The 9,815-nt window shown below is 55.5% G+C and overlaps 1 protein-coding gene across 2 annotated transcripts; it reads right to left on the minus strand.

The window, feature by feature from the left end:
- Window positions 1-483: 483 nt before the first annotated feature.
- TFAP2C (transcription factor AP-2 gamma) lies at window positions 484-8,238 on the minus strand. Of its 2 annotated transcripts, none has more exons than XM_054573350.1 (7): window positions 8,176-8,238; window positions 6,130-6,615; window positions 5,962-6,013; window positions 4,598-4,814; window positions 3,926-4,044; window positions 1,860-2,004; window positions 484-915 (listed from the first exon to the last, which is right to left on the minus strand). In XM_054573350.1, exons 1-7 carry the CDS (start codon window positions 8,221-8,223, stop codon window positions 630-632), a joined length of 1,353 nt encoding a protein of 450 aa, XP_054429325.1. In that variant the 5' UTR covers window positions 8,224-8,238; the 3' UTR covers window positions 484-629. The 2 variants fall into 2 exon arrangements, with proteins under 2 accessions (XP_054429325.1, XP_054429326.1); XM_054573351.1 differs by lacking the exon at window positions 8,176-8,238 and adding an exon at window positions 6,826-6,978.
- Window positions 8,239-9,815: the final 1,577 nt, after the last annotated feature.

Below are 9,815 nucleotides of genomic sequence, written 5' to 3' on the forward strand. Positions count from 1 at the left end.
GTCTCTACAAGTTGTGTAAAACCCGAAGGCCCCTTTGAAAAAGGGTTTTTTTTAAGTGTGTCTGATACCACCTATTAATTAGTGGCTAAGCAGGTAGAATCTGCCTCCTACTGTGTGTAGGGTATGATATCCGAATACACTAGATAAATACTTTTTTTAAAAGATAAATATTAAGTGGGCACAAAAGGCAGCAATTACCTCAACACTGCGCATTATTGTTGATTTGAATCACATCAGATTTGACATTTCAACAGCTAAGCATGTGGGGTTGTGTTTTTTTTTGCCCAGGGGATGGATTGAAAAGGTTCAAAAACTTGTAGCACCACTTCAGAGACAGGAAGAATGGGGTTCAAAAATAACAAAACGGAAGCTTAGTGAGTAAAGAACCAGTACTTGTCACCTTCTGATAAGGTGGCCAACGCATCAGCGCCAGAGAAATACTAAGGACTCCATGAGGTTGTGCTCAAGTCCGGATCCGGGGACCCACAGAGGCCCCTTTAACGGGAGGGAGGGTAATGAGCTCAGCTTGTCCCCTAGGCAAGAGGAGTTCCCCCATCTGTGCTGGTCCAGAGTGGTTTTGGAGAATGTTTTCCCTTCCAGACTCTTCCTTCCTTTCATTCCCGCCCACTTCATTTGCGGTGCTTCTCCATTTTCTCCAGGGCCTTGCTGGAGTCGGCTGGGCTCTGGTCTCCGGGGTTCATGTAGGACTTGTCCAGGACGAGCAAGGCCTCTTTTATGTAGTTCTGCACAGCAGACACGGCAGCACAGATGGCCTGGCTGCCAAACCCGTGGGTAATCAGGCTGAAGTGTGACAAGCAGTTCTGAATGTTGGCCTCCAAGACTGGGGCAGGCCGGTTGTTCCCGTTGGGGGTTCGGTCTTGGTTGAGGAGGTCAGTGAATTCTTTGCACACTTGCCTGTGAAGACAACACACACCCATGGGCTCACCCTAGCTCCTAGAGAGGACAAATCGCCTCAAGGAGACCTTCTGGCCTGAGTCAAGGCAGGAGGCTTCACGCTACAACTAATATAATAGCCCATTGGGGCACTTAGCACCCATTAGGAGCTAGTCAACTCTTTCCAGCACTATCTTATTTAACCCTAACTGCAATGAGAAGGTAACAGGATTAACCCCAGTTAACCCAGTCCAGTGGCCAAGGTCACCAGGACTGGTTTGGGGGGGGGGGGTCAGGGTTCCAGCCCAGGAGGTTAAGGGATGTCTGGTGAGGGGTCAGTTCAATAAACCAATAAACCATTCGGAGACTCCCGCATTTCCCTGAAACTCCCGTTTTATCCAGGCTGGTTCACCACGCTCCCTTCCCTTTGGCCCCATTTCCTGACTTGACTAGTTCTGCTTCATTTCCCATGATTTTAAAACCAATTTACTGCTGGCTTCTATGAGAAACCCCCACAGCTGCATTAAGTCCTGTTTGAGACATTTAATTTGCCCACTTGTCTCCTGCAAATCTAACCATCATTACGTTTAAGAAACAAAAGTCTGGTTACCAGGAGGCAGAAGGCACACAATCTTTACTGGATGTGACAAAACAAACAATCTCTTCAGCACAGTTTTTGTAAGCTATGCAAATACGAAAGGGTAGTTTAACGATGGGGACAGCTAAGCTGCTCAAAAACCCTTGTTATTGGAGCAATGGAGCAATACATCTGTTCATTTCACTTGCTCTTTTAAGGTATTTGATTTTGTTTGGTGGCGGGAGGAAAGCAGCTCCTTGCCCTGTTCGTTTGCTCCCCGCCCCAACCTAGTTACCCAGCATTTCTTGTGCACCAGAGGCTGCGGTGACCTCTCCACTTCAAGGTCAGAGCAGCCCGCTGGCTGGCAGGTGTCGGGCTGCGTACTCACTGTGCCGCCAGCAGCATGTTCTTCCGCGCCGCCATCTCGTTCCGGCCTCCCAGGTGAGGTCTGCTTAAGTACTCCGCCACCGGTTTACTGGGAAACTCTGCTTCGCAGACGTAGGCGAAGTCCCGAGCCAAATGAACAGCCTCCCCTGGAACCATGAAAGACGTTAGGATGGCCGCGCCTCCTCCCTCGACCAGGCACTGCGCATTCTAAATGAAGGCTCTGACCAACAGGGACAACGGCCTGGAGGATAAGGGGGGACTCCCCTCTAGGCACAGGCGGTGAAATCCTACCACGGGTGGGGAACAGACCCCAACACTTGTAACAGCACCGGAACAATGGCAGCCTGTCCCCTGCCCAGCTCCAGGGCCAGGACCTGGAGACACACCCCCGTTTTCTCTGGCTAATAAAAAATAGACCCTGCGGTGGAGAAGTAGGAAAATTTAAAGGGGATTCTCTTTGACAACCGCTAACTGCTCACGTCTTTTTACGAAACTGTCACCAAGTCTTCTCACGCCGAGCCTTCTTGTCCAACTGGGGCACCCCGTTACTGAAGGGGACGAGTCTCTAGAGTGTTTCTTTAAAAAGGGGAGGCAGGAGTGGTTTTCCTGATGGATCTGTGAAGGGTCCAAATTACCAACTTCGATCACCCACACCCGTTGTCCAAGAGCTGGGGGGCAGAGAGCGAGAACCAGTGGGGTCACCTCCCCCGGCCAAGGGGCCCCGGGCTGACTCCGCACGGCCAGGCCAGTAGATCTTTTCAGAAACCCAGATGGTGCCCCTCACCCGCTCGCCCGTGCGACGTGCTGAATCAGAATCTGAGCGCCATTGTTCGGGCACCCTCTCCACTGCCTCGCTCGGGCACCCCCACGCCAGGCCCGGAAGAAAACCGAGAGGAGACACCTTCGCATGCTTTGCACGCAGAGCCCGCCTGTGCAGACAGCTGCTCCGCACAGGCAGTTCACAGGCAGCTCCTTGCTCCTTCCCCTGGCCTCCCACTCGTGAAAAGGCGGAGCAGCGCCCTGCCAAGGCTCTTCAGCACCCAGGAGACCAGAGTAAGAAAGCGGTCACAAGATGGCCTGGCTGGGAGGCCACCACCCCTCATTGGCTCTTCCAGCCAGCACCCAGTGCCCAGCACTCAACTGGTTGGGCGAGGCGTTCGAGGTGGCTGGAGGCTGCAGGATTCACTGGGTGGCCCACGCCACTTTCCCCTGCCCATTAAATGTGTCTGTTCTGTTTTTTTAAAAGTACTGCAGCCCTGGGGGGCTAGCTCAGTTGGCTAGAGCGTCGCCCAGATACACCAAAGCTGTGGGTTCAATCCCCAGTCAGGGCACACACAAAAATCAACCAACAAACACATAAATAAATAAACCAGCAAATCAATGTTCTCACTCCCTCCCTTCTTCTCTTTCTAAAAAAGCAATAAAAAAAATAAAAATTACTTCACTTTGTTTTTCTCGTTCCCCCCAGAAAGGCTGTATAGCATTCTTGGCTACTTTCCAGGTTGGGCGGTGCAGGCCCATTCAAGAAACTGAAATGTCACCTCCCACTATCTTAGGGTTGAGGAGGGGGCTCACCTTCGGGCCCCCATACGTTTTTCTTTTGGTGGGGAGAAACAAAACAAAGGACCTGCGAGTTGGGCCAGTGCCCTTGAACACAAGGGCGTCTCTTCGCTGGCCATGGCAATCTTGATATTCCACAACTACAAAAACCAGAAACCAAGCTCTGTCCACCAGTAAGTACCTAGCGTTTTAAAGGCATATTAACTGATGGGTGGTATCTTCAAAACCTGGTTCACTTAACAGGAAATGTCCCCACACCCTACAGTGTGATATCTCAGCGTAGGGAAGCCCATTTCTTTTCCTCCCTGATCTCCTGGGGAACCCAGAACAGAGTTAAATGTTAGCTTATTTGACAAAATGACTAGAATCCATTCTGATGCACTTATGACCGTTCGCATCGCCTTCCTCCTGCTCTGCCCATGACCAAGAGGTGTTTTTAAGGTTTTCTTTAGAGAAATAGTCAAGACACAACCCAGCAAACTACAAGCACCAGAAAACTCCACTGACCTTCCACCAAGGACGTCAGCAGGGTGACGTGCGCAGCCTTCCTCCTCCCGGCAGGGAGATTCAGCCCGATCTTGTCCAGCTTCTCGCGCAGGGACCGGCCTCCATTCTTAGATTTGGCTCTACGCACCGAAAAGCAGATTGTGGCTATTCTCGAGAAACCACGCTTTAAACCCCCAAATTCCTAGACTGCCATCAAACCTGACATTTGTCCAAGACTATCTACATCATGTGGATCATAATCACACGACACAGGGAGTCCTCATTAATTCATCCCTGTAAAATGCAAAACTCTTTTTTTTTTTTTTTTTTTTTTTAATCACAGACTTGCGAGCTGTACTGGAGCCGATAAATTTTCACTTGTAAAAACTGCAGCCGCTCTGAAAAACCCCCTAGGGAAACAAACCCCTGGTGCCTCACTCCCCGTCAAACCGAGGCCGCCACTTCATACATGGAATAAATTCTAACCCAATGATAATTGGTTAGCGCTGTTTTAGCACCTCTTTCTACATTTGGCACTTTCTAAAAAAGAAGACATGTACTAAAACTCTCTGAGCTGATTAGAATTCAGCGTTAGGTCTCAAAGTTACATAAATGTTAAAAATACACCTCCTGGTCCTTCCCTATATTCACCTTCCACCCCCAGCCACCTTGCCCGGCATGCGTCCCACGTACCTTCTGAGAACACCTCCCAGCAGGGAGGCATTTAAGCACTCAGGCGGGGACAATCGCCTCTGGACTTCAGCAACTGTCACTTTGTATTTAGATGTGGAACTCAGGAGGGACAATCTTCCAGGGACGGAGCAGAAGACCTCACCGGGGTTCATCACAGCCCCCACCAGCTCCTTCGGACACGGGAGAGCCAAGGGGTTCTTAGCCATGGAGATGGGGCCTGTGAACGAGTGGGAGCGGCAGCCTTGAGAGCCCCATCCCAGCAAAAGGGGCCCTTTCCCGCCGGTAACACCCGACACGGAACGAGCTCTTTAAACCCATAAACACTGCATGTCGGGCTACAAGCTGCAGATTTTTTAAAGCCTTGTTCTTCAAGAATAATCGAATCTGAAATTCACAAGTTAACACCTTGGGAAGTTAATTAGTCAAGATCCCAAGCATGGAGGAGTTTCATTCTCTAGCCACCTGTTAAAAATCTGTTTAATTAGAACATTCGTTTTCAAAAAAACTGCCTCGATGCTAAATCAATGGTGATTTTTTTTTCTTGCCCAAGGAACAACCAAAATCACAGGACACACTCAGATCCTTTGCCAAAACCTTCAGCGCAACTGATCGCAGTAAGTTTTTAAATACAAACAAACCTGTTCTGTTATAAATTTACTGGGAAAGGCAGTTTATTTTCTGAGTGTTTTTTTTTTTAATCCATTTTCCCCCAGTTGATCTCAAGCAGTTTAACGTCAAGTAACAGACTGTAGCTACCTTTCATTTAGGCCCACTCCCTTCCCCAAAACAGCCAGACTGGCAATCCTATCAGCATGTAACTTAATTTCACAAGCCACTCACTCACCAAATACAATAATCCAATTTTCCAAATCCCCTTCCCGCTTATCCTGAGTAAACCCACCCTGACAGATCGCCGGCCTGTTTTCAGGGCTGTGTGGTAGGTCGCGCGGCTTCAGAACGTTTTCTGGCAGGCCAGAATTAAGGCTCCTTGCTCTCCGCGGATTTGCAATCGACAATAAAAATCACCTCGGCTCCTTCGACAATTAAAACTGCTGCCACAGAACCAGCCACTCAACTAAGGCACGTGGTGTGGCTTTCCCCCAAATTAAGGCCGCGTTCACTCACTCTGGAAGGCTTCCTCCAACAGAAAAAACACACCCTCGGACTCAAGGAGTAACTTCTCCTTCCTTTGGGTGGGAAAGAAACCCCTTTTCCTCTCCTAAAACCTGCCTTCCCCGAGTTCCTGTTCCGCCCACCACAACGTCCCCAGTAAATCACGGAAAGCTCCCACCTTACCATTAAATTAAAAACTTCACAGCACAGTTACAACCAGTAACCAGGACACAGACCGTGTGCGGCCCTACCTTTGCGAATAACAGTCTGATCATGCAGAAGCATGTGCTGCTCATCCACGATCTGCGGGAGAAACGACAAAGTTTCCTTAAAGTTCCAGACGCCTGGGGAGGGAACTGGGACAGAGTCTACGCGCCAACGGTCCGGGCGGACGGGGGCAAGAGCCTAGCGCCGCTCACCTGCACCTCCTCCATGGGCTGGCCCATGTCATGAAGGCCCAGGTTCTCCGCCAGGCCCGCGGCGTCTAAGGTGTGTGCGTGCGGGAGCAGCAGGTCCGAGCGGCGGTAGCCATCCCTGCGGACGCCCATGGCGCCCCCGTCCAGCCCGGAAATGTGGGGTAGCAGGCCGGCCGGGCGCCCGTGGTGAGAGGGCAAGCCAGCCCCCTCCTGGCTCTGGCGGCTGGGCCAGGCCTGCGGCTGGCTGCCAGTGGGCGCCGGCTGGTGGAGGGGGTTGATGGCAGCGGCATACGCTTCTCCCAGGTGCGAGTAGGGGTCCGCCGACTGCGAGTAAGCCAGCTGCTGGTAGGGAGGTGGGAAGTAGGGCGGAGGCTGGTATTCGGCGACTCCGGTGTGGGAGAGGGGCGGCGCGGGGCTGTAGAGATGCTGCCCGGCGGAAGAGAGGTGGGGGAGACGCGGGTTTCCATTGCTGCTCCCGTCCTGGCGATCCTGGGATAAAGAAAGAGACTCCCGGTTAGTACGAAACCCCGCTACTGCGAACCGGCCGCAGCTACCGCGCGCAGCCGTGCGCCCCCGAGGACCCAACGCACCAGCCCGGATCCAACCCGCGGGGCCCGCCCTGGGGCCGGAGGGCGCCCAGGAGCAATGTGCCCCGGGGATTTCGTTGTGCACCGCGTAGGAAAAGGAGACGAGAAAGACCTGAGTAGGGGCGACCTCGAAGCCCGGGGGCAAAAGTCGGGGCGCTCCGACGCCCGAGGCGCTCGGAGGTACCAAGGGCGAGCTCCAGGCCCGGGAGGAAGTCCGCATGCGGTGCGCTCGGTGCAGCGCGCTCTCGCTCACCAGCCCGCACATGTTCGCGTCGCCCAGCGAAAGAACGTAGGGAGGCGGCGGGCGCGGATAAAGCGCGCAGCGCGGGAAGTGCACATCTCCCCCGCCCCAGGGAATTTCTCCTCCACGCCCTCAGGACAAAGACCTCCCGGCGATTGACACTCCCTAGCAGGGCCTGCCACCCAGCGCCGCCGGGGAACTCGAGAGGGAGCGCTGGAAGGAACGCGCCGCGTCCGGAGCTGCCCTCCCTGGAGCGTATCCCGTGCGCGGAGAGGAAGTGAGACCGCCCTGCCTTGCCACAGTCAGTGCCCCCGCAAGTGGGAACACAAGCAAGACTGAAGGACCCCGAAAATTAGGCAACCTTGCCTGCGCTCGTCCCCTCGCCCCACGGCGGTCCGACTTAATTCCTGAAGGACGTGTCTCCAGTGCTCCGGGGCTCACCGGGTAGTGGGAACCAGGAGAAACAGGGTACTGTCGCCCCCTGGCGGAAGAGCGCGGGGCTGCTAGCAGGGGCACCCCCTCGAGGTACCCAGGGCGCGGTGCGCTCCCGCGGGCCCCCGGCCCGGCTCCCCTCACCCAGCGCCCGGGCTCACGCCTCCCGCCACCTGCGTCTTCTTCCTCTTCCCGCTCGCCACCTCCCTCCCTCCCACTCTCCGAAACTCTAGACCAACCTGTCCGACAGGCTGGAGCACTCCGAGCGCTTACGGCCCCATCTGGCCTCAACACCCCCCCCCACCCCTCCCCAGCCCCCACTTCTCCTGAAAGCCAAACTTATGTTGTTTTCTTCTTTCCCGAGAAGGTAGCGGGGCAGGTTGGCAAGCCCGCCTCCGAGGAGACTCCGCAAAGGTGTCACCGGCAGGTCGCCTCGCCTGACCCCTTTGGACGGAGACTTCGTGCGTAAAAGCCACGTCTAAGGAAGGGTTGTAGGCGCTCTTCCGAGAAAACGGGAAGGAGGGCTGTTTTGCTTCGCGTGAAACCGACCGGTAAGCTTTGTGGGTGGGATTTACCATTCTCTTTCCAGGGCCCGCTCCCGGGGCTAGAGCTTTAGCGAAAGGCCCGATTCAGGAAGGGGGCCCCGGAGAAACGGACTAGGGGGTGTCCGGAAAAGTGGACCCCGTCCCGTCGCGGGGCAGCGGCGGGTGCCTGCTTGCCGCTCCTGCACCCTTGCCCCCGACCTCGGTGCTCGGGCGGGGCCGGGCTGCGCCCCTGTGCCCAGCTCACCTCGCAGTCCTCTTCATACTTGACATTATCAGTTATTTTCCACAACATGGCGTCTTGCGTCCCCCAAAACAGCCGCCAGTTAAATCCAGCTTCCCCCCACCCCCCCAGCGGTAAATCCAAAATGGGTGTCACGGTGACCAGGCGTCTGCCACCGCCCCCGCCGCGCGCGGGTCTCGCTTAACCGGTCACTGGACGCTCATCCGCGGCTCTGCGAGCGTAGATGCAGCTGCCCCGCCGGCGTACAGGCCGCTGGCAGGGACCCGGGAAGCCGCGCCCGCACAGCGTGTCCAGGCGATAGCCGGGGGACCCGGGCGCCTTAATGAGAAGGAAATTATCATAACTCCTCCCCGGGGGCCGGCGCGAAGGCCCGGGCGCCGGGCGGGGCGGCCCCCAGCCAGTCCCAGCCTAGCTCCGCCCCGCACCCCGGGCCGGCGCCACGCGGAGACCTAAGATGCAGGGGGCTAGAGGAGGAGTGGGCGGCACCTCTCCGACAGCCTCGGACCTGCGAAGCCGGGGGCCGCTTTCGCGCCTTCCCTCCCCACAGTGCGTGCACCAGGAACTGACCGCGCTGGGGACCCGAATCCAAATACCCAAGAGCACCGCTCTTTCGCCTACAGCGCTTTCCCCCATCTTCTAAAAGATGTCATGCTGAGTTAGAGACCCCCCGCGTTCGGGGCGTCTCAGCAGCTGGGGTCCCCATATCTCCTAACACGTTTCACCCCACCCGCTCCAGACAAAGTTTAGGCTGGGATCCTGCAGCTGGAACCCCAACCGCTTTGAGATGTTCCCTTCCCGCCTGGCTCCGTCCCATACCTTCGAGGAGATGGGGCAGGTAGGCCTTCAGGGGGGTCTATGTACCCCAAGCGCCTCGGGGCTCCACTCGCACAGAAGCCTAGGACCACAGAGTCGCCGCCTGCTCCCGAAGCTGCATCCCTCGGCTGTCTGTGGCCGGGGAAACCCATGCATCCTTGCCCAGCTCAGCCCGGCCCTGCTCTGCGCTACGCTGCGCTGCGCCAGCTCCGCAGCTGCCTCGGCCGATAGACTCTCAGAAGCCTCAGCACAGCGGAGAAAAGAGGTGCGGAGCCCCAAAAGACCCGAGAACCACAGGCAGGGGGCGGGGGGAGAGGGAGGGGCTGCAGAGCAGCCCGCGCTGGGGAGGTGAGCACCCCAGCTCTGCAGATTTGGGCAGAAAACAAAACTTCCTTCCACATGAACGCGGCCTCGCCTCCCGATCTGTATTTGCGACCGAAACTGGAAAGCAAAGGGCACTATTTTCTAAAATTTAAATAAACGAAATCCATTAGCCCGATGATTGCAACTGACCCTTTTCACTTCCAGGTGAAAGTCGGTAATTCTGAAGGGCGAATTTTGTTGGGATGCCCTATCTGGGTCTGGGAGCTAAACATTCGGAGGGAGTAGGAGAAGGGGACGGTGAAGATTGGATTCCAAGTACAGTAATCAATACCTTCCAGCCCAGCGTCCGGGCCGGAGTGGATGCTGCTCCCTCTCCACAGAGGATTGCACCCGCTGCCTTCCCCCTGCCTCTCGGGTGTGTTTAAACTTGAGCATTTCTAAAACCCAGATGGGCCTAAAAAAAGAAATAAAAGCTAGGCAACCTCCAAGCAAAGTGTCCCCCTCGC

Source organism: Pteronotus mesoamericanus, unplaced genomic scaffold (genome assembly GCF_021234165.1).
Source record: "Pteronotus mesoamericanus isolate MK-2021 breed Mesoamerican mustached bat unplaced genomic scaffold, CSHL_Meso_final contig_25, whole genome shotgun sequence".
Lineage (NCBI taxonomy): Eukaryota > Metazoa > Chordata > Mammalia > Chiroptera > Mormoopidae > Pteronotus > Pteronotus mesoamericanus.

Coding starts and splice junctions, on each gene's coding strand:
- TFAP2C (XM_054573351.1), bottom strand. CDS start 6,978: ATGTGCGGGCTGGTGAGCGAGAGCGCGCTGCACCGAGCGCACCGCATG. Junction 4,815..5,961: donor TCAGACTGTTATTCGCAAAG/GTAGGGCCGCAC, acceptor ACTCGTTCACAG/GCCCCATCTCCATGGCTAAG. Junction 916..1,859: donor AACATGCTGCTGGCGGCACA/GTGAGTACGCAG, acceptor TTGTCTTCACAG/GCAAGTGTGCAAAGAATTCA.